The sequence below is a fragment of the Ziziphus jujuba genome, chromosome 12, assembly GCF_031755915.1.
Source record: "Ziziphus jujuba cultivar Dongzao chromosome 12, ASM3175591v1".
Taxonomy (NCBI): Eukaryota; Viridiplantae; Streptophyta; class Magnoliopsida; order Rosales; family Rhamnaceae; genus Ziziphus; species Ziziphus jujuba.
Window position 1 is genome coordinate 5,265,681 of NC_083390.1, and position 22,332 is coordinate 5,288,012.

At 35.4% G+C, this 22,332-nt stretch overlaps 4 protein-coding genes across 19 annotated transcripts; 1 reads left to right on the forward strand and 3 right to left on the reverse strand.

Annotated features, from left to right (window-relative positions):
- Window positions 1–4: 4 nt before the first annotated feature.
- On the reverse strand, window positions 5–1,539 carry LOC107428514 (NDR1/HIN1-like protein 6). The gene has a single exon (XM_016039060.4). The coding sequence runs from the start codon at window positions 1,524–1,526 to the stop codon at window positions 510–512; it is 1,017 nt and encodes a 338-aa protein (XP_015894546.1). The 5' UTR covers window positions 1,527–1,539; the 3' UTR covers window positions 5–509.
- A 193-nt stretch (window positions 1,540–1,732) lies between these two features.
- On the reverse strand, window positions 1,733–5,736 carry LOC107428474 (pentatricopeptide repeat-containing protein At1g13040, mitochondrial). Of its 14 annotated transcripts, none has more exons than XR_007237500.2 (5): window positions 3,878–5,638; window positions 3,257–3,330; window positions 3,085–3,175; window positions 2,925–2,997; window positions 1,733–1,870 (listed from the first exon to the last, which is right to left on the reverse strand). XR_007237500.2 is itself a non-coding variant. In XM_048462324.2 (5 exons), exons 2-5 carry the CDS (start codon window positions 5,385–5,387, stop codon window positions 2,978–2,980), a joined length of 1,695 nt encoding a protein of 564 aa, XP_048318281.1. In that variant the 5' UTR covers window positions 5,388–5,433; window positions 5,581–5,736; the 3' UTR covers window positions 2,504–2,977. The 14 variants fall into 14 exon arrangements, 5 of the variants coding, with proteins under 5 accessions (XP_048318281.1, XP_048318282.1, XP_048318283.1 ...); XR_007237502.2 differs by having other exon boundaries at window positions 1,855–1,870; window positions 3,085–3,156; XR_007237501.2 differs by lacking the exon at window positions 1,733–1,870 and adding an exon at window positions 2,504–2,821 and having other exon boundaries at window positions 3,085–3,156.
- Window positions 5,737–10,008: 4,272 nt separating this feature from the next.
- LOC107428443 (protein-tyrosine-phosphatase MKP1-like) lies at window positions 10,009–14,736 on the forward strand. 2 transcript variants are annotated; one of them, XM_060813332.1, is made up of 3 exons: window positions 10,009–10,159; window positions 10,617–13,176; window positions 14,345–14,736. In XM_060813332.1, exons 2-3 carry the CDS (start codon window positions 10,642–10,644, stop codon window positions 14,432–14,434), a joined length of 2,625 nt encoding a protein of 874 aa, XP_060669315.1. In that variant the 5' UTR covers window positions 10,009–10,159; window positions 10,617–10,641; the 3' UTR covers window positions 14,435–14,736. The 2 variants fall into 2 exon arrangements, with proteins under 2 accessions (XP_060669315.1, XP_060669314.1); XM_060813331.1 differs by lacking the exon at window positions 10,009–10,159 and having other exon boundaries at window positions 10,191–13,176.
- A 1,686-nt stretch (window positions 14,737–16,422) lies between these two features.
- LOC107428457 (coilin) lies at window positions 16,423–22,058 on the reverse strand. 2 transcript variants are annotated; one of them, XM_048463230.2, is made up of 13 exons: window positions 21,733–22,058; window positions 21,161–21,225; window positions 20,772–21,047; window positions 20,284–20,515; window positions 19,733–19,804; window positions 19,288–19,456; window positions 19,112–19,152; window positions 18,782–18,913; window positions 18,476–18,673; window positions 18,082–18,153; window positions 17,865–18,005; window positions 16,913–17,075; window positions 16,423–16,815 (listed from the first exon to the last, which is right to left on the reverse strand). In XM_048463230.2, exons 1-13 carry the CDS (start codon window positions 21,925–21,927, stop codon window positions 16,625–16,627), a joined length of 1,947 nt encoding a protein of 648 aa, XP_048319187.2. In that variant the 5' UTR covers window positions 21,928–22,058; the 3' UTR covers window positions 16,423–16,624. The 2 variants fall into 2 exon arrangements, with proteins under 2 accessions (XP_048319187.2, XP_015894474.3); XM_016038988.4 differs by having other exon boundaries at window positions 19,112–19,149; window positions 21,733–22,057.
- Between the last annotated feature and the right edge of the window lie 274 nt (window positions 22,059–22,332).

Here is a 22,332-nt window from a genome sequence, read left to right on the forward strand (position 1 = left end):
GCACTTTTTCTTTTTTTTTTTTTTTTTTTTTTTTTTTTTCGGGTCATTTCCCCTGGTTTCTGCTTCCTCATTGGTGTGGGCATCAGGATATATGTAACTCAAACAATGCATGGTTGATGAAATATTTTGTGCTTTCCATAACTGCCATTTGCTTCACGGTAATCCTGCATCCAATTTTCTACTTCCTAGTTCACTGAACTTTTTAAGATGGATGTAGATTTGGTAAAATAAAGATGATTACTTCACAAATATTCTACCCCAAATTGAGGAACCAAATTGTTAAATTATCGAGTAATTATTGGATAACACGAGCTGAAGAGAAAAATGCACTAAACATTGGTGGAACAATGCAGAAATCGGATCTCATACTGGAATACCAAAACGAAAGATGTGTTGGAACAATGCACAAAATCAGTTCTCAAATTTTTATACAAAAATATTAAAGAAAAGAAAAGAAAAGGGGGAAAAAAATGGGGCAGAGCATTGTCAAATTGAACATGCCCTTTGCATTAGTGCTTCGTCTTGCATTTGCTTGCAATTAAAGTCCCATCAGGAGGCCTAGTTACCATAATAGTACATTGGCCATGCAACCAATACGAGTACCGTAGGAGACTCCCGAAATTAGATCTTGCCCTGAAGTACCCCTTCACTTCTAATACCACCGCATTGGTCTCCATCTGCCTATTAAGCCTCCGGACTTCGAGTATCGGAAGCCGAATCTGACTCGTTACCATATGAAGGTAGGCAAACTTGGTTTGAGCCTTGGCTGCACGGAAGGGTTCTAGAAATTGTTTAGCAATAAGGGTTTTCCCGTAGTAAAGCTCAATGGTCAAGTAACTAAAATCCACGCTCATCTTCTTGTTTGGATTTGTGAAGTTTGCAAGCACTGTAAGATCAGCATTTAGCAGATACCCCATGTCAAGGTAAGCTGCATTTAGCGTGGCAGTAGACACGTCGAAACGGGGACTTCGCGGTCGGAAAACAAGGTAAACAATGAGAATGACTAAGCCTCCTATGATGACCGCAATCCAAAAAATTGCACAGAAGACTGCACCAAACCATGTCAAGAAGTTGGTTCTTTGGGTTGAAGGCAGCCACAGGCTCTGTGGGCGGCTGGTTCGACCTTGGTGCTGTGGTTGTACTGCCGCCTGTGAACCATGCACCCCGGGACGGTGGCGCTGTGGATGAGGAACCGGTGAACCATGTGGCTCCAGATGTTGGCCATCATGATGCTGCTGTGGAAGTGGCACTGATGGAGCTATAGGTGGCCCCGAGTCTCTGTCTTTATGTTCCACCGGTACAATGGATGGCCGAATATTTTCATCATCACGACGCTGTGGTTGGTCTTTACGTGATGGCCGGACTTGTTTGTCAGGACGAGACGATTGTGACCCCTTTGATGACTTGGAACGCTTGGTTTGTGGTTGTGCTGAAGGAATCAGTGGGATGGTGGGTTGGTGACTTCGATCATCTTGTTGTGGTCTGGGTCTGACAAAATGAGGATTGGCTTCACGGAGCGAACTCATTGTAATGAGGAGTGATAGACAAATGAAAGAGGAGGAGAATAATAATAATAAGGTAACTTTCGCTGTTAGTGTTTGGCAAGTAGGAAAAAAAAGGATGACTTGAAGAGAACTTCAAGGATGATTTATGAAAAAGGCAAAGTATCAGACATAGCTAAGTAGGGGAGGCAAGTAATCTTGGTGAATATTACTTTTTGGCAGCTGTGATTATGAGTGAGCTAAGCCGAGCCCTGATGGTCCATTATATGCCGAATCAGATGCTTGCTTTTCCTCCGCAACATTGACCATTTTACCATTTTTAATCCCTATTCAGTATCCTTGTACTAGAAAATTATAAATCTTCCTTTCTGCATATATACAATATCAGATGTTACACTAATTATTCCATTTATGAATCCGTTTCCCCCAAAATCTCCTTGATTTTGAGAGTTTCAATGCATTAAAATGCTCTTTAATTTCAAGATTAAAATAACTTTTTTGTTTCCATATACATTTTACATCATTATTCAGAAGAAATATAAACTATCAAAATGGATGTACTAATTGGGACATGTCAGTTTACGCAGCAATCAGTTTGCTGCTAAATTCCAATTTTATTTTATTTTTTATTTTTTGGTGATACAACACCAATAGGGTCCGCGAAAACAAATTAAACAAAGTGCGTTGGAATCATCTTCATCTTCTTTTCTTTCTATTGAAACATATTTTTAGGAGTGCCAACCAAGAAACGAAAATCATTTATATATTTATATTAAGGGCATATTAAACCATAATTCCACTTATTCACCCAAAAAATAAGTAAATAAATAAATCATAATTCCATTTGCACAGCTTTAATGAAAAAGAAACATGGAAGAAACCTATTCACCAGCTTTCTTTGGGTAAGCCAAATCAATTGCTTTAGTTTTCCATGCTCAAGACCGGTACTAACAACTCTAAATAGTAACAAACAAGTACCAATTATAAGCTACCGACAGTGGTACAAACAATTTATCCCATGGTGCTTTTATATATGATAACAATAGGGGCTAAAATACAGGATTCTTCACTGTATTAAAGTTAATATACAAGTTATCATTCACATGTCACCTACTGATATTGAAAAATGCTCTGCCAGAGCAATAAGAAAACCTTAAATTATTTCTAGCTAAAGAACAGCTCAAGCTTTATTGTCACAAGTTTATCATCCCACATGTCACATAACATGCAATGCTTTATTGTCAAGCAACAAGCAGAAATTGAGTAGAAATATATGGCAGCTTCTCATCACTCATGCACCATCCATGGAGTTCAGTGATCTTGGGAAGTGCCATACCAAGAGATATAGACTTTTAGTCCTCAAAACTCTTGAAATTGAGATTTGAGACAATTTTCAAATTGAAGATGAAGATTGTCAATTACCTTTTGAATCAGGGTAAGGGCAATCTCAAAACTATGACTGCTTTTGGGGGCTCTCACCTATATTCAGCGGGTCCTGACAAAACATTTTGCAGTCACCCATGTTAAGTACATGTATGCTAAAGATGTAACGCATCAAATGTTTGAAATAAAAATGCCATACCTTTATATTCAGATTTATGCTGTCCAAATACGAGTGTTATCACACTACCATTCTCAAAATACAGTGTGTCCTCTACACGCCATGTGAATTCCTAAAGATCATTTATAGTAGAAATAATGTAGAAATTTGACAGTTTGATCCTTGCTAAGCTAAGCAATGAAGTAGAAATTACCATAAAATATTTGAGTTTGATACTTGTCAAGCCCATTCCCATCTTCACCCCAAACAGCAGCATTCTCCAGTAATCTGTACATAGCAAAAGCATTCATAGCCAATTTGACAGAAAATGATAATAAGAAAAATAAGAGAGGAAGAGACCAACAAAGTAAAGTATTTTCTTTAAAATAAAGGAGAAAGAACACACCAAATTTAGGGAGACAAATCATACAAAGATGACCGTAATGCTCTTGGAAACATCAGATAAAGCAGCACAACCTTCTATCTTGCATCAATTATGGAAGCATATTAAAACTATATCATCTTCAGCATAAAACACAGAGATACATTACCAGATAAACATGAAGAAAAATATAATCGATCACAAGTTATGATATAATACCAGAAATGTGAAGCACTTTCTTAGTGACCGTGACCTCCAACATCAAAGTTTTAAACATTTTGAAATTCAATACGATATAATGGAATGAGACATAACACGGCATAAATGCAACATCGCCAGTGTTTATTAGTATCAGTGATAAATAACGAGCTCAAACATTAAGTAGTGAACATAAGTTACGAACCTTTTACCAAGATCATCCAGCTTTGGCATTAATTAGAATCTTAGAAATACCTTCTTCAAGAGTAAAGCCTTTTTCCATCATCTGTCCCCATACGCCACATGCCACTGAAAGCTTCTTTTCCCGTATGAGACCACAGATTAGCAATTTGAAAGTCACCTCATCAGGATTGAATCCTTTATTCTGCATTTCCTCGTATAGGTGCATGGCTTCATCCAATTTGGCAGCTTTACGAAGTCCATTTATAAGGGCATTGTATGAAATCACATCTGGAGCAATATCATTTTCAATCATAACATTGAAAATACTACGAGCCATCCCAATCTCGCCTGTCTTGCAACAGTGATCAAGTATGGCTGTGTATAGTTTCCGGTCAGGCCGTAGACCCATCCCCACCATCTGATCACGAAGCTTGTTTACTACAGTATAATTAGCTTCTCTAAGAAAAGCTTTTATAAGAATTGTGAATGTTACCACATCTGGCATAATCCCTTTAGACCCCATCTCCTCAAACAGCTTGTAAGCTCTTCTAGTATTGCGACCCTTGCAAAATGCTCCGATAATTGTATTATATGAAACAACATTACACAAACCTTTCAGCTCCATCTTATTCACCATCAACAAATAAGCCTTATCTGGCCGATTAGCTTTACAAAGACCCTTGAGAAGGTGGTTATAACTATATACATCAGCTTCGATTCCATTGCTCTCCATCTTCTTCAACAAGTCCTGTGCCATCTCCAACATCAACTCGTCACAATAATAATTCAAGAACGAATTATAAGTAACCAAATCTGGAACATTCCCATTACTCTTCATAAACCGCTCGATAGCCTTTGCCTTATCAATCCTACCTGCTCGACAATACCCGCTAATCAGTAAATTATATATCAAATTGTTAAACTTTACTCGACCCTTCATTTCTCCAATTGTAAGTTCATATGCCAAATCAACTTTCCCACCATTACACAACCCATTAACAAGCACTGAACACGCAATGATATCAAAAGAAAACCCCTTTTCAAACATAGTACGCCAAAGCTCTACGGCAGTGTCGAAGTTTCTAGCTTTGCACAGCCCATGAATCAATATAGTGTATGTAACAACGTCAGGCTCTCTTCCCTTCTCAACCATTTTGCCGAACACTTGCATTGCCAATTCCACCCGACTTTCTCCGCACAAAAAATCCAAATATATATTAAACGCCCAAATGTCAGGGAAATAGCCGAGTTTGTCCATGTCTTTAAGAAGCTTGTCAACGTGATCGAAATTACTCCTTTTGCTTCCAACGGTACACAAAGCAGAAATGAACCTAGAGTAAGTAAATGGGGTCAATGAAAATCCCTGAGGGATCATCTTGCAATAATAGTAGTCGGCTAAATCGAAGCGCGATTGGCGGACCAAGACGCCGATGAATCGGTTGTAGTCTATGCTAAATACGCGGCAGCTCGAGTTGGTCATTTCGTCGAACAGTTGGACGGCTTGATTAATGAAACCGGCTTTGACGTAGTATGATATGCGAGTTCTGTATAAGAGGCGTTGAACGCCAAGACTATGATACATATCAGAGCGAATACATATCAAAGTGTTGGAAGATGGCGGGACTTGACTGGATTTTCAATGCAGAGACATTCAGAATATAAGGTAGCTCGAAAAGAAGAAGAAGAAAGAACAAACAAACATAACCCTAAAACCCTAAAAATGGAGGAAGAGAGAGAAAGAGAGTAAGAGAGAATGAGAAAGAACAGAAAAGCACCTGGTTTCGGCGATGGAGTGCAGAGAGACACACTGGTCTCGGGCAAGACAGGAGGCTCCAAATCCAATGGGTAATATATTTGAGGACCCAATACCAAATCCATGGACTTGGTCTGGGCTATGTCATTGGGCTCTGAATGGGTCCTTTTTTTGTTTTTTTTTTTTACTTTTTTCATTTTTATAAACGAAAATAGAAAAATGTAAATGGAAACCATAATATTTATCACAAATATTTCGGTTTTATTAATTGATCAATAATTCACGTACTAGTAATGATTTTTTTTTTCATTTTATTTTGTTTTGAATCCACAATCCTTTAAAATATATAAGTGTAAATAATTTATCAATTAAGATCAACTTATTTGACATACCAATAATTATAAATTGATATTTATAATTTTCAATAAAATAGTTGGCAGGTATAAGTAATATAAGTACTCTCCTCTCTTTTATAATTATCTTCTAAAGAGTGACAAAAAAAAATATTAAAGGAAATTTATTTTTCATGTTGTGTCCCTCTTTTTTTCTTTTATATATTTATTCATCTTCCTTGTCTCTATTAATTATATACATATTTTGTTGTACATTTTTTTCTCCATTTTAATGTATTCACTTACATAATAAGACCTAGAACTTTTTTTTTTCTAATTTCCATAACTCCGTTCACATTCATCATGTAATAAATGGAAATGTACAATTGCTTTTATAACCAATTTTCTAAGAAAGTCAAGTAAGGTTGATTTAATTATTAAATTATTTATATTTATAATTGAAAAATCGTAAATTTGAAACATCGAAATGTAGAGAATTAATATAAATGTTTAAAAGAAAAACTTATTTAAAAAAGAAAAAAAAAAAAAGGAAAAAAAAAAAGAGAGGAGAGGAAACTCACCCAAATGTACAGGAAGCTTCCTTGATCGTCAAAAATTACACTTGCATTTCATATGTCCGTCCTATACACCAATTAGCTGACTGGTGAATGCAAGTTGTGCTCATTAACAATTTTTATGGTGCTTATTTGAAAGAAAATAGTAATAAATGATTGTCTGTATAATCAATAGTAAGAATGATAATAATCACAGTAATAATAATTGAAATCACAATAATATCATCATCCATCTAATCTATACCTAAATCCCCAAGCACCAAAGGAAAAAGGCACATTCAATTCACCACCACCTTATCCATAAGTTTACCAAGTTTGAAGGATAATTGCAAATTCTGAGTTTGAATGGATACTTAATTGGAGGACCAAATTATTATATATGTGGCCATGATAGAAATTCAAAGTTATAGTTAGACATGGTTATTACTCGTTCATAAAACATACCAAAAAGGCCAACCTCAACCTCAATCTCACTCTTCTGTTTCTCTTATTGCTTCGACGTGAAAGGTCAGTTTGGAAAGAGTAAAGTTTGTGGCAGTCAATACCTAGACTTAGGCCGTATGAGGAAAAAACCAAGTTGGTCTTATCTAATTACTGATAATACAGCTTCAACTTCAACTTGGGGCTTTCAAAACTTGGTCTTAGTTCGGGGTACCTAAAAAACTAACATAACTTTATTATAAAATTGTTATTAAGAGTTATCAAAATTCATTTTTGTCTTATATAATGACGCATTTCACAAGGATTAATTTAAATTGACTAAATTTCTTTTACAAATTTAAGTGGGGGGACCAAAACCAAGATAGCAATTTACTTGTTTCTTCTTCGCCCACTTTTTTTGACCTTATTTCCTCTTCTTCTTCTTCTTCCTCTTCTCCTTCTTTTTTATTATTTCTTTTGTTTTTAACCAATTTTTTTCCCTTGTGCAACTCCTTTGTTGACTAGAACAGAATGGCTCTTGTTCTTGTGTTTATATATGTATAATTGGTAAGTTCCAATTATGCCCAATAACAAAGATCCAAATTAGATTTGTTTTATGAGTTGGGATCTCATTTTTTTACCAATCAAACCTCACTTTCTAATTTCTAACGTATTACATTATTGGATTTCTTGAGTGGAATTATGGAATAAACTAGGAATATATTCTAGGCTATGCAGGAGTATAGGCAATTAATCCAAAGAACAGGAAAGAGTTTTGTTTTATTGTTTTTAAGGCTTAATTGCTATTAGAATTGTTTTGGATTTCGTCCTTAATTTTGAACATAAAAAAAAAAAAAAATGTTACATGAGCCATGAAATGTTACAATATGTCTAAAATGGCCTATTTATTCATGTGACACTATTATAATGTTAATCAAACCAAAGCCAGGTCAACCGGCCTGTGAGTTGATGGATAGCATAACTTTTATTTTTATTTTTTAAAAAGAATTTGTTAACTATAAATATTTATCTTATAAGTTCATCTTATTATTTGGTAGAGACCTATATCCTTAAAGCTAGCAAACGGGACAACAAATTTTTTTTCTTTTTTCTTTTTTTTTTTGGGATGAAAATGGGACAACAAAAGTTGATGATGGAGAATCACAAGTGAAACATAAAATTAGTTTAACTTTTTATTTGATTTAATTGAGCAATTAAAGAATCAATTTTATGATCTCAAATTTGAATCTGCATAAGAAATAAAAAAGGGTCAAATTTCAACAGCTTTACAATACCCCCATTAGGTTGGAATTTTAGGAGGAGTTTAGGCCCCCCACATGGCAAGGCCACATAATTGACCAATTAGAGCCTTTATTATTATTATTCTAATCCATTCTTTATGAATTACCTAATTAATTAATTGGAGCTATTTCATGTATAATGTTTGCCATCCAGACCACTCCATATGGCAGCCTCCTAATCCCAGCTCCTTCATTTTGACTCCCAAGGCTTTATCCCAGTGAGTGCTCCTTCCAGAAATGGCACGAGGAACACAAAAGTGGCTTATTGTTTATCTAACTTGTTCAAAGCCCTACAATTCTAGATAAAAATAATTTATAATAAAAATAGGCAGATTTGATATTTAATTTGAGATTAAGTAAATGAGTAAAGAAGGTTCTAATATTAAATTAGACAATTTAATTAGATTTGTTTACTGAAATATTCAGAAGCTTTGATTATGGGTTTTTATTACAAGAATGCCATGCCTGTGAAGGAATTCAGTATAATATAAATCTGACTACTTTTTTTTTGGGGGTTTGATTAGGTTTTTTCTCACCAAGATTACAGCCATTTCGAGGACTTGACTCTTTCACTGTATTGGTTGTAAATTCAAAGAGTGATTTTATGCAAGTTGCAACTATCCATGGCTAAATTTTTTTGCTCAAATGGACCACTTGTTTGTTGCACCTAGCAGTAGCTGCAGAAGGTGGACGAAACCTTGAATATAATGAGTCATTCCCCTAAACTTCATTATTATTGTGGAACATGCACTGTCCCTATGGACAACTATTTGATAAGTTTCAAATTAGTTTTGCTAATTGATTAAAAATTTATTTTAAATATTTTTTTATAAGATAATTTTTGTAAAAAACTAGGGTTATTGTCTCTGTTTCTGTTCCTTAAACTATGTTCATAATTACATTTTGCTTCTTGAAAATTTTTTCACACTTTGGTTTAAAAACCTTATTTTTTGAGAATCCCAAATGAATTAAATTTTCCTAAATAGCATTAGAACCTATAACCAATTAATTAACAACCGTATGCAAAAAGAGTTTATGATGATTTTTAAATTTTTTATACTAGATAATCTAATATCTTTTTACATGAAGATAATTAATTCGGTCGTTGCATTTTAATTCTTAAACTATGTTTAGTTTAGTATCTAATATATTTATTGTAGCAAACTAGCAATGAATGAACAAAATCACAAAATCAAATATCCCCATAAAATTTTTTCATATAACATTAAATACAATGTATGTTTCAAAATTGATATTAAGTTGATAAAAAATAATTTTAAAGACCAAAATGCATTAGAAACTAAAATTTAAAAACTAAAATGTCAAAAAAAAAAAAAAAACCAGAATGCAATTACGAAAATTCACATACTAGCTTTAAGTTTTTGGAACTTTGCTGCGCAATTCGGATACCTTCTCATAGTTGGGGTGAAAATAGAAGCATAAAGGTTGACTTTTGACATCAAAGTAAATCCAATTACAGATCTCCACGTAAGGGAATCAGGGAGTGAGGGTTATGAAGAGAATCTAACAGCAAAGTGAATGTAGCAGGACCAAGAGCACTAAATATGTAAGAAATTTAATTGAAAAAAAAAATAAATAAATAAAAGAAAAAAGAGAGGATATTTAATTTATTAAAAATAAAATTCCTTTCCCAAAAATCTCGGTCTGAGCTTATCGGGCGAAACATAAATGACATCACAAGACTTGACATGCATGCTTGCTGATTTATTGGTATTCCATATGACGTGGCACTTTGACTCATTCTCTCTCTCTCTCTATTTCAGTCTAAACAACCAACCAACGACTCCCAAGTACCAACCATAGGGTGACTCAGTCCAACTCGTTCTCACACAACTCATTCTCTCTCTCTCTCTCTCTCTTTTCTCACCCTTTGTCTGTGTTCTCTAAGTAACTTCAAAGTTTTTCTAAGCATAATAACCAAGCACACTCTTCTGCTTATGGAGATTCTTGTGGTAAGTCCTTCTTCTATAATATATTTATATTAAACTAATCCCATTACCCTTTTTTCTTTCTTTCTTTTCTTTTTTATTATTTTCTTTCGTTTTCTTGTTGCACTTTCCTTCACTTTCTTCTTGTCTCTATTGGCTAAATCCATGTGCCAAACTGTAGCTTAGCTAGGGTTTTACTGGGTCGTTTTCGTATTTGAATTTTCTTCTTCAGCAACTATCTAGACAGATAAAGAATAGAAACTTTATTTTGTTTTTTTAGAGTGAGAGAGAGAGAGAGAGAGAGAGAGAGAGAGAGTCAAGGGTTTTAGGTGGGAAAGGAAAAAAAAAAAAAAAAAAAAAAAACCACTGTAACTTTTTTCAATATGAGCTATTTATGCCAAAACCTCAATTTTCTCTTTTTCTGTACCCTTTCCTGGATACTTCCTTTAATGGGTATCTGTTAGTGTTTTTTTCTTTTCAGAATTCCTGCCTTTTAAGTTTGTAAGATGTTGGGTGAGGAAGACAAGAAGAACCGGCTTCCCGGTTCCGGTTCTTCCCGGAAAACCTATCTACGGTCTGTTTCTTGGTCAGACCGGTCACCAACTAAGCCTATTTCTAATCCCAGACCGCAAAACAATAGCAAAGCTCGGTCTTGTTTGCCACCACTTCAGCCCCTTTCTATTGCCCGTCGAAATGTTGAGGAGTGGCCAAGAGCCGGTTCTGATGATCTTGGCATTTGGCCTCATCCTCAAACCCCAAGACCAAGTGTTAACCCACCTGAGAATTCGAATTCCAATTCGAATTCCGAACAAGAAGTTAGAGAATTCCAGTTCAAGAGGGACAAGCTTGCCTTTTATGACAAGGAATGCTCCAGAATTGCTGAGCATATATACTTAGGAAGTGATGCTGTGGCTAAGAACCGTGAGATTTTAAGAAAAAATGGGATCACCCATGTGCTGAATTGTGTTGGGTTTGTTTGTCCAGAGTATTTCAAGATTGATCTTGTGTACAAAACGCTCTGGTTGCAAGATAGCCCATCTGAGGATATTACAAGTATCCTCTACGATGTGTTTGACTACTTTGAAGATGTTCGAGAACAAGGTGGGCGGGTTCTTGTGCATTGTTGCCAGGGGGTGTCACGGTCGACCTCTCTGGTCATTGCATACCTCATGTGGAGGGAAGGCCAGAGCTTTGAAGATGCATTTCAATTCGTGAAGGCAGCAAGAGGGGTGACTAATCCGAACATGGGTTTTGCTTGTCAGCTTCTGCAGTGCCAGAAACGGGTTCATGCTGTGCCTGTTAGTCCAAATTCCATGGTAAGGATGTATCGTATGGCCCCACATTCGCCATATGATCCTCTTCATCTTGTTCCCAAAATGATAAACCATCCAAGTACACAAGCACTTGATTCTCGTGGGGCATTCATTTTACATGTTCCTTCTGCTATATATGTTTGGAGTGGGAAGAATTGCAGCTCTGTGATGTCAAAAAATGCAAGGGCAGCAGCCTTTCAGGTTATCCGGTATGAGAGGGCAAAAGGTCCGATCTGTAACATTGAAGAAGGTGAGGAGCCGGCTGAATTTTGGGATGCTCTTTCCAGTGGGCAGCCCTTAGTCGATGATTGCAGCAAGGTGGAGGTCAAAAAAAAAGAAACTTGGTCTCCTGGAAGTGATAAGGCTTCTACAGAAATTCGGACTGGAGTTGGTGAAAGGAAGTTAGATGAATATGATTTGGATTTTGAACTTTTCCACAAGGCACTTGCAGGTGGGGTTGTTCCACCTTTTTCAGTATCAAATATGGGATCAGAAACTTGCCTTCCTGCTAGAGAAAATGGATGGAGCAGACTAAGACGGAAGTTTGCTATGGGTGGTATGAAAGAACTTGTTATGTCCTCCAAGGTGAACTGTGAAACTACTCCATCAAATGATGTGTCAACCATGAGTACGGATACCCATAAAGAAGGAGAACGGCCTGCCTCATTGGTTGATCCTTCATCACCTTTATCACCACCGACAGATTTATGTGGTTCACCTGATTCGTTTAAATGTTTTCCAAATAGTAGTCCAGAAAGGATAGTGGATACTAGTAAACAAGTAGAACACTCAGTAACTCTAGCTAATCCTTTGTCATCGCCAACACCTCCGTGTGGGTCACCAGATTCTGTCTCTTGTTTCCGTGAAAGAAGTACCAAGTTCAATTCCAAATCCCCTACACTATCGCCTTCTACCTCTGATTATGCCAGTTCATTTACCTTTTCACCATCATCTTCTAATTGGTCTGATTTATCATACTTTTCCTCACGGCAGCCTTCACCTTCTGGCTTGGACTCTACAGATCCATTTTTCGTCAAGACTGTTCCTTTGCTAGACACTTCTAATATTCCATATAAAGAAAACACCCCTTCATCACCAGAGACGTTTTATGCTAATCCTTCGTTGAGAGGGGCAAGTCCTTGTACATCAGGTAAAGGGATTGCCCCCTCTATTGCAGAGCGCAGGGGGAGTAATCCTCCACCTCTGATGTTGCTACCTTCAATTGATGAGCCACCTCCTGTTCCAAGGAATCTGGTAAGGTCATGGTCCTTCTCTATTCCTGACGAAGAAGATGATGTGATGGAAGACACAGATTTCAGCCAATCTGAGAATGAAGACGACGGGGATGAAGTAATGCTAGAGGCGAACTGTAGGGACGAAATACAAAGGAGTAAAGATGAGAAAGAGGATGGTAAATCTTATATATCATCTGGTGAAATTGATGCTGATGTTACGACCTCGGTTTTGTACGAGTTGCCTTCTTTCAATAAAATTGGGAGTCATAGCATTCACATTCTTGATTCTAAATCAGCATATATTTTGTTAGCTCCAGATGTGGGTTTGGGCAAAAAATATCCTGGCATTTTATTTTTATGGTTGGGAAGTAAAATTTTGCATGAGGATGGGTGGAATCACAGTGACACAAGTGAGAATGGTGTTTTTAACTTGGAAACGATTGGACACAACTTCCTTAGTCGTCTGGATCTGCCTCTGAATACTCCTCTGCAGGTAAATATATTAACTTTGTACATCTCTTTTCTCATTTGTTTCCTGTTACATGTCCTGGTTAACACACTATTATTAACATGATATGCGAGATTATATAGATTGTCCATCTTAAGGTGATGATAATTTAAAGTGAGACAATTATTGTGCAGGAATTTTAAAAATTATGCTTGAATGTTAATTTTATGTCTACTATGGCAGCTGACACTAGTTTCAGAAAACAGATTTCTACCGGGGAAAAAATTATATGTTGCTCTTAACTAAAGTGAATTTACCACATTTTTTCTTTGAACAAATTAATTAATGCATTCAATTGGATTGCAATTAGTCCCTTACATTTATTGCTCATTTTATTTCTAGATTTTATTTTAAATTTGATGGTTCTATTGTTTCACAAGCTTATATATGAAGGTGAAACTAGAAAAGTTTTATAGTAATCTACTTGTATTGAAATACTCTCTCTTACCGGGAGAGAGAGGAAAAAAAAGAAAAAAAAAAAAAGAAAGAAAAAGATGACAACAACAACAACTTTCACGTAGTGCGATTTGGTGGGGGTGAGGTTGGTGCTGGTGAGGCAAGGATGGAGTAGATATAGAGAAACCTTAGTAACCTGACACTCTGTATCTATTACAAAGAAATCTGTTGTTTGGCTTATTCACTTGAGGATTGATGATTACGTGCTTAGATAAACTTATCAGCAAAATATGGAAATGGTCCTTATGATGTTGAGGAAGACCATTACCCTTTTAACATATTGGAAATGCCACTTGTTGAGGTTAGAGCCAAGAATTCCTAATTATAAAACATGATGCAACTGTTGAGATAGTCTGTTTTGTGGACCAAGGTTTAAAAATTTAGACTTGATGTTTCAAAATCACATGCATCCACGTTTCCACCAGGTTTACTTGAGAAATGTATTGACCTGGTCTAATTTTAAGTTCTTTCACGTAGTGAATGCCCTAGTTGCAATTGGCATAGATACACCAAATTTAGATTGTAATAGCTTTCAGAGTACCCACTAGGCATCTTAATGCCTTGTATATTTCTAATGCTTAAAATGCCTATTCAATTATTCGGATATGAGATTTCATGATTGATAAGTAAATGTTTTGTTTTGATGTCATGGTATTGAATTCCATTGCTAAAATTTTTGGAAATGATGTTTTTCCAGATAGTAAGAGAAGGAGAAGAACCAGAGCAGTTCCTAAACCATCTCAGCCATATATTATTAGCGAAAATGGATGACAGAAGTTACGGTTAAGATTGGTTTTGGAAATTTGAATGGCTTTCATAAAAGAAATTATAATGTTACGGTGGTTAAACTAGATGGAATTTGAGGATCAATCTGTGATATTTGGGAAGATAAGAAAGGTGAGTTAGCATCCCTGGCAGCTTCCTTATCTGCTTGTGTGATGTTTGGGAAGATAAGAAAATATGTACAGAGAACAAGCCCGCAGTGCATCAATACTAATTTCAAAGTAAATAGTCTCAGGATTCTCTCTGTTTTTTTTTTTTGGCAGAATATAATATATCAGTTGGAATAAGCAACTTTTCTTTTCTTTTTTCTCTTTTATGTTTTTTTTTTTTTTTTTTAATTTTTTTTTTAATACATCCAGCACCTAAGGTGTTGGTGTTTGAGTTGGAAACAAGAAGCAAAGCTATCTTATTGTATGAAATTTTGTCATGCGCAGCAGTCTGCAGATCTTATATTCAGTATGGTTTTCCTCTCTGCAAGTTTCTGAAGATGCATATAAAATGTACCTCATTCAGTTTGGTAATTCTCAAAGATCAAAACTATATTTAATTAAAAGATCAATTTACTCAGCCTTAAAAGGAAAAAAAAAATAAAAAATAAAAAAAATCAAATCATAAGCCTTAAGTCTGCATCAAACGTTGACCCAAACAAATTAATAGGATGGAAAATATTTAGTCCAATGTTGTACTTGGAATAAAGTTTGAATTCAGCTTACGAGTGTTTCATTTTTTTGGTAACAAAATTCAGCTTACGAGTTTGGAATACAACTAGCCAAACAAGAAATTAGGTGGGTTAATTTCATCTGGATGGTGAAACAAAGAATCAGAAAAACATTAACATTTGGTCAAATTTCCTCCTTAAAGACCAGTCTATACCACATCTAACTTATCGGTAGGCTCTGTTTATTCTCTCCATGAACTGTGAAACAGAAAATAAGCAATTTCTCTCACCGTGCCAAAGACTGACCAAGAATGGGACAATGGAGGAATAAAATAAATTAAAATCTTTATTATTATTATATTTTGTCATGGCTTTGTTTTATACAATTATTTCTATACGAGAAAATTTTGGCCATATTGGACCCAAATAAATATGGATAGGATGAGATTGCAATATACTATAAGGAAATATGGGTTTTGAGCTGTATTTATTCAAACTTAAGATACCCTACTAACGGAAAATATTGGCTATTAGATTATAACTCGTCAAACTTCACAGCTGCTAAACCATCTGAGAGAATCAGAAGTTAGAATATAACATGGATAATATGTAAATTTTATAATGTTTATTTCATTATTTGTCAAACTCATTATTTTGCATGAAGCTAACCCACCCGTCCAACTACCCGTCAAGTAATCCCACTTATTACCTAAAAATAAAACAAAATAAAAGTTCAGTAATCCCACTTAAAAGGGGGAAAAAAATGATTCTATGCAATTCAAATACATCAGTCAACGAGTAAAAAGAAGTTCGTTCTTTGTCCAGTCGCCTGTGTTTTGTTTTAAGTCTAAAGAATCTTTTTGAACCATAACCTAATATTCAAAACGAGAATTTTCAAACAAAAAAGAACAAAAGGTAGGTAATTTCGAATTATTTAAATTTTTTATTCCATGAAATTAATAAATCATTTCAATGGTTGCTTGTTTCATTCTTCCAGGAAAAAAAAAATTGACATTGATGTTCATTCATTGCTAATCGTATCACAAAGACCCCCATATAGTTTTTTCACATTTATATTCTTGCATTATGAATGCTTCTGGGATCTAATTTTGAACATCCTAAAAATGATAAAGGTCAGGAAAAGCAGACGAGTGTTGGTTCACTAAGCTCCATAACCATTTAACCCTTGCTCAATAATTTATATGCCAACTGAAAATAACATAACCTCCTTAAGAAACTTGGCAACTAGCATATTCCAGAGCAAAATTTCAATTTGCTTACTTCCGTCAAAAAAATTCACAAACTAAATGGAGTGCATTTTGACATAATAGGAAGGGACCAAAAGTAGCATTCATATACTTACAGTCAAAATGTTCACAAACTGTGGAGTGCCCTTTTATCTAATTGAAAGCTACTCCAAAGTAGTATTAATTTACTTTCTGTCCAAAAGTTCATCAACTGTGGACTGTGCACTTTGCTGTATTTGACAAGAAACTGATAGAAACTCACGATTTGGTAATAACAGTGTTCACCACCTTATAATCCGTTCTGACATCTCAAGCGAGCCATTGTTGGACCCAATGCGCTACCTCTCAAGGCCCTGTTAGACCATGGGCTCCTGCCTGAACCCTCTGTTTCGTTCCAATGATCAACTTGAGAAAGTTGGGCTTTTTTGGCATTTAATGCCTCACTAATTTCATCCCAACCACTAATTTTTTTCCCATTTTCTACAAAGTTAAATAAGAATGAGATCATCAATGAAAATAAAAACATCCTGAATGCTCCATGGAAAGCCTGATTTTTAGCATGGAAGAAAATTAATACCTTGTGTTGGAGCTTGAGTTTCCCCATTCTTTTTGGGCCAAAGACCCCATGCAGAGGTTTGATCTCCTTCAGTAACTTCGCTAACCCCATCAGTGACCGCTTTTGGACTGTTCAAGTTTCCATGTTTGACAATTCGGACATCAACCAGTGATGAATAGTCTATCTGCAGAGGAACTTTACTTGTCAATACTAGCGAACAAAAAATAATCAGTAGTGCACAGCCTCCACATGCTGAGGCTACATCAAAAGTGATATATCATCCATGGTTTGCCAGAGTCCAAGGTTAGTCTGTCAGTATATAATTAAGATAAGACACAAACTTAAGCCTTTCAGGAACAATTTTACAGAGACAATTCCGATACCATAAAGCCAGTCAAAAATCAGGTCATACTTGAGCAGTAAAGTGGTTTGGCCACCATATGCTGCATTCATTCTCTTTGATACAATCCTTCCCTAATATTATTCCCCAACAATACACATGAGGGTTTAATATATGGAAGGTCCGATAAACAATCATAATTAGTAAACATAAACTTCCACTTCTTAGTCAACATTTACATATTAGTGAAAAAGTAACCCAAGTCAAAAGAGATGGAATGCCGACTTCTTAAAACCTGCTTTAAGAGATTCCAACTATAGCTCAAAACTTATCCAAGTTGAATCTCTGGCTAAGCTAGATATTATAATTCATTCTTTAATAACGGTTATAGAAGAATTACATTAGCATTTCACTTAACCAGTCCAGTACGGTAAATGTACTACATGAATGAATTCAAGTCTCCATGTGAGCTTAAGCACCAACTTCATCAATTTTGGCTTTGATGAAATAAAATCACAGCCATTAAGACCAAAAAAAAAAAAAAAAAAAAAACACAAATGAAAAGTAGATATACAGCAGTATAACAAAAAATACAGGAAAATAAAAATAAAAATAAAAGACATGGCTGAGTACCTCTAGAGATCCATCTTCCCCATATAGGGATGGTTGTACTGCAGACGACTCATCTATCTCCTCAAAGACAATTGGATATTCTGGAACTTTCAGTAGTGAAATCCTATTGGATTCAGCATCATATGATGAAACTGTTCCAACCTACAGAAAGAAGAATCAGTTATACAGTATGGGGCCGTGGAAAATTAGTGGTAGGTTAGCAGCAGAAAGAGCGTACTCGGAAGGAGGAAAGCTCAGGAGTCCAGGATGATGATAGCTCAATCAAACGATAAGCAACTTGATCACCAACCTGCAGTACATTAAAAACAAATGAATAATCTTATCCTCAAAAAATAGATGTATCAAACACAAGTTATGATCAATAAAGTTGAACATAATCATTTGGTCTGAAAAACATTTTGCTGTTTTATCTAAAATTATATCATTTTATTCAGTCAACCAGTAGTCCAAAGTAGTAGTGGACTGTTCGAAAAAAGATGGAAGGTAGAGCTGAATGGTCTTGACAGCAAAAGGAGAACTACCATATCTCGTTTGGTTTTGTTTTACTTTTTTCAATGATGATAGAATACAAAGATTCATTGAAGCAATAAATAAAAGCGTCATTCAACAACCTTAGGCAAACTGGTACAGGGTTTAAGCTTATCAAAGTCTATAGGAACATTTACAGGAGCCTCTTCTTCAATAGTTGGCATTCCAGAAGACTCTCCATTCAGATTTTTGTTGTCACTCCTTTTGTCATATGGAGATTTCTCTTTCCCCCATTTTTGTCCCTTTTGCTTGTTGGTTATTCCATTCCACTGAAAAGTTTCCTGAAGTAAGAATTAAGAAGATAAGTTTGTATCAGTGCAATTGGGTCATCCTCTTCCAACCTTTGCCAATTCTTCTCTAAAAAAATAAAAGTCTCTAGGAACATTTACAAGAGCCTCTTCTTCAATAGTTGGTATTTCAGAAGACTCTCCATTCAGATTTTTGCGGTCACTTCTTTTAGAATATGGAGATTTCTCTTTGCCCCATTTTTGTCCCTTTTTCTTGTTGGTTATTCCATTCCACTGAAAAAATAAGTAAAAAACCATAAGAAAACAGAAGTCAAAGGAACTAGGAGTTTGGGTGGAAAATTATACAAAACTTTTTGCTATTATCATAGAATTTAGATAGATAAGAAAACAAATGAAAAGACATAGCAGCTGCAGAAGCTGCAAGCAAGAGAGCTTCCATTAGGAGAAAGAAAAATAATAACTGAAACATACCACCAAAGTTTGATGTTCCTGGATGGCCTGATCAGAATCTACTGGAAAAACACACATATCAGATGATTGAAGAACTTGGTTTTACATAAAACTCCAATTCTGCATATGTACCCATAGCATCACATAGCATCACTAGCTAAATTATGATGCTAAAACTATCCCACCAAAACACACACCTTGACTGAAGGGCTCAAACCGAATGTGTCCTGGCCTAATTACCACAGGAACAATGTCATCATCTTCATCATTACATCTGTTTGGGTGTTGATGTTCTTCATCACATTTGTGATTATCTTTGACAGATGAACGTTGATTATCCGTTAAAAGTATCTGCCTCTGCTCTAGCTGCAAAATTGAAAATCATAAACAAAAAATTTTAAAACACAAATCCAGGTACTCACATTCTACGGACATATACTTTAGAAATTTTCTGTCGCCAACAACCAAATAGATCATTAGTTTGGGTTACCATGCAGATCAAGGCATTTGCATACATATAAAAACACTTATCATAACATGAGTCAGTAACCTGTGTTTGTGTGCACTGGTGGGGACATACATGTGTATGATAGTTGGCACATGTGTTTAACTTGATCAGTAACTATTATACCAACAAATTACCTCCTTTTTTTTAGCTTCTTCTCTTAACCATCGCCTTTTGGCCTTCTTACGCCGAGCACTTCTACTAGCCAACTGATTGAAAGACAGAAACACAAAAAGGATGGGATAAATTACAATACTAAACCTTTTAAAGATGAATAAATTAACATGTAGAAAAAAATAATAATAAAACTAAAAAAGGTTAAACTCATCTTACAAGAGCATCTATCTACACTGCCTGATATGGTTGACTGTATGGGTAAAGCTGCATGGTTTCGATTAAAGGTTCATTTTCATATCCCTAGTCTTAAAATACTAGACTTACCTTTTTATTAATTCAATTGGTTTTCTACTACGCAATGCTTTTTACTTATAAACTCATTTTGAGTTTAAATTTCCTACTTCAATGATCTTGCTCTCTACCACACTGGTAGATAAGCTATCTAGGATTAGAAATATATGAAAGAAAATACTCATATATCTAAAGCAAACTGTTCCTTTTATAATTTAAACGCATTCCACAAACAAACATGAAACTACACATCCAACAAAAACACTAGTGGTAGTCTAACCTTTTTAGTACCATCAGGCATATTAGATAAAACTGCACACTTTTTGCCATAAACATCTGGGTTGCTTGACTCATCTGCTTCACTCTCTGCTGACTTGTCCTTCTGGGCAGAAATCTTTCCAGGAAGGGAACTGCAATTTTGTAAGCTTTCGTTTGGCTCTGCCTCAATACCATTCGGTTCTTCTGGAGCATCAGAAGATTCTTCAGCAGCAGAAAATTTACTTCTCTTCCTCCTGTGATTAAAAATTAATAAATAGATTAAAATAGATAAAAGTAGAAAACTTAGTAATAAAGAAGAAAAGAATACAATACATTTACTATAAAATACCTTTAACTAGTTTTCCATTCTAATGTATACAACAATTCTCATTTGTTACATCTGAATCAGACATGAAAACCATTTTACTCTCCAGCACAAGCACTGAAATTCCAGGCAAAGAGCAAGAACATGATTTTATTAGATATATCATAAACAGGATGTTTACATACTTTGAGCTCTGTCGCATCTTCGATGCCTTCCTTTTCTTGGAAACTTTCTTTTTATCTGGTGTACCATCTGCATGCAGTGTCTCTTCCAACTGATCAGGTATATCCTCTTCAGTTTCACTTTGATAACCTCCAGTCTCCTTTTCAAATTCCTCATTTGCCAAAAGCTTCATGCCTGCCTTTATGGGTGTATTATCTGGTATCCTTTCAAGCTCAAGAGTCTTATTTCCATTACGAAGTGTGAAAATATCATCCGACACAGACTGTTTCCTTTTCACTCTGTTTAAGAAAACCATATAATTAAAACCCCATTGTTGTCCTTGCCAGAATATAAACATATGGTTTAAAAGAAAAGAAAGATAAAAAAATAAAGGCACCCTTCAAAAACTGACCGGACAATATCTTTATCCTTCAAAATACAAATTGACTCAAAAGGAGGTAATACAAAGCCATCCATCTGCAAGAAATAATAAGAAAACGTATCAAAATCAGGAAATTAACACAGGCAATGTCGACAAGAACGCAGAGACGAATAAATAAATGCCCCACAACGCTAAATTTTTGGAATACCCAAGAGACATTTAAGCGTTTTACTGGCGTTTTACAGAAAACTCGCAGAAGAAATAAGCACCAATCACAGAAGTAATAACATTGATGATCCTTGTACACATTTCCACACCATAGATATGTATACCATACCAAAACACAAAGAGGAATCAACCTTCAAATTTAGGAGAGGCTAAAAAAAAGAAAAAAGAAAAAAGAAAAAAGAAAAAAGTAAAAAAAAAAAACCATAATAGCAAATAAAAATGTAGGAAAAGATAGAGAAATCAACAGCATTCATTTCAAACCGCTAGTGCCATTGAGGTTTAAAAAAGTTAGCACAAAAAACAAAAGTAAAACGAAAGAAACAGAATAGCGTGGTGTTTTTAAGACGGAAATTAGAGCGAGAGAGAGGGCTTACAGAGAGAACGAGGCCATTGGGGCAAGCGTCGTGGAGGTCAAAAACACGAAGGATGAAATCGATGAGGTCGGAGATGGCTTCAAGCTCTGGTTTGATGAGAATCCAACTTCGCTTCAGTCCCTCCGACCTCTGTGACTCGCTTAGTATGCTCCGGTTTTCGAACACCAACCGAACCCTCATACTCTCCGTCGTCATTGATACACAGAGAGATAGATAGAGAGACAAAAGATGAAGAAGAAGCTGAAAAGTTTTTTTTTTTTTTTTTTTTTTTCCCAGCTTTCGCACCCCTTCTTAAACCCACAGAAATGGGGTTTTTCCACCTCTCTTTCACTGTCCTTCCACAAATTTGTTCCTTTTCCAGGTGGAGCCCCCAGCTTCCCCTATACAAGTTTTTCCTGCAAAATAAAAAAATTAAAATGCGCTTCAACTATGGACTTATCGATGACTTTAACAAAGCCCAAATATAGATGGGTAGCTTGTAAGCCCAAACCATCCACATGACCCCTTATTAGAAGCCCTTTCAGTGCAAGACAATTTTACATTTTCAGTTGGACTTCAAAAAGATTTGTTTATTTATTCATTTTTTAAAATTTTATCTTT

Excerpts from the sequence above, each read along its gene's own strand:
- LOC107428514 (XM_016039060.4), bottom strand. The coding sequence starts at position 1,526 with ATGAGTTCGCTCCGTGAAGCCAATCCTCATTTTGTCAGACCCAGACCA.
- LOC107428474 (XM_048462324.2), bottom strand. The coding sequence starts at position 5,387 with ATGTATCATAGTCTTGGCGTTCAACGCCTCTTATACAGAACTCGCATA. Across the intron at positions 3,176-3,256 it reads TCAAACTCAAATATTTTATG|GAATTCACATGGCGTGTAGA; the intron begins GTAATTTCTACT and ends AATGATCTTTAG. Across the intron at positions 2,998-3,084 it reads GCATAAATCTGAATATAAAG|GACCCGCTGAATATAGGTGA; the intron begins GTATGGCATTTT and ends ATGTTTTGTCAG.
- LOC107428443 (XM_060813332.1), top strand. The coding sequence starts at position 10,642 with ATGTTGGGTGAGGAAGACAAGAAGAACCGGCTTCCCGGTTCCGGTTCT. Across the intron at positions 13,177-14,344 it reads CTCTGAATACTCCTCTGCAG|ATAGTAAGAGAAGGAGAAGA; the intron begins GTAAATATATTA and ends ATGTTTTTCCAG.
- LOC107428457 (XM_048463230.2), bottom strand. The coding sequence starts at position 21,927 with ATGACGACGGAGAGTATGAGGGTTCGGTTGGTGTTCGAAAACCGGAGC. Across the intron at positions 19,457-19,732 it reads AAGAAGCTAAAAAAAAGGAG|CTAGAGCAGAGGCAGATACT; the intron begins GTAATTTGTTGG and ends TCAATTTTGCAG. Across the intron at positions 17,076-17,864 it reads GGGAAGATGGATCTCTAGAG|ATAGACTATTCATCACTGGT; the intron begins GTACTCAGCCAT and ends GTTCCTCTGCAG.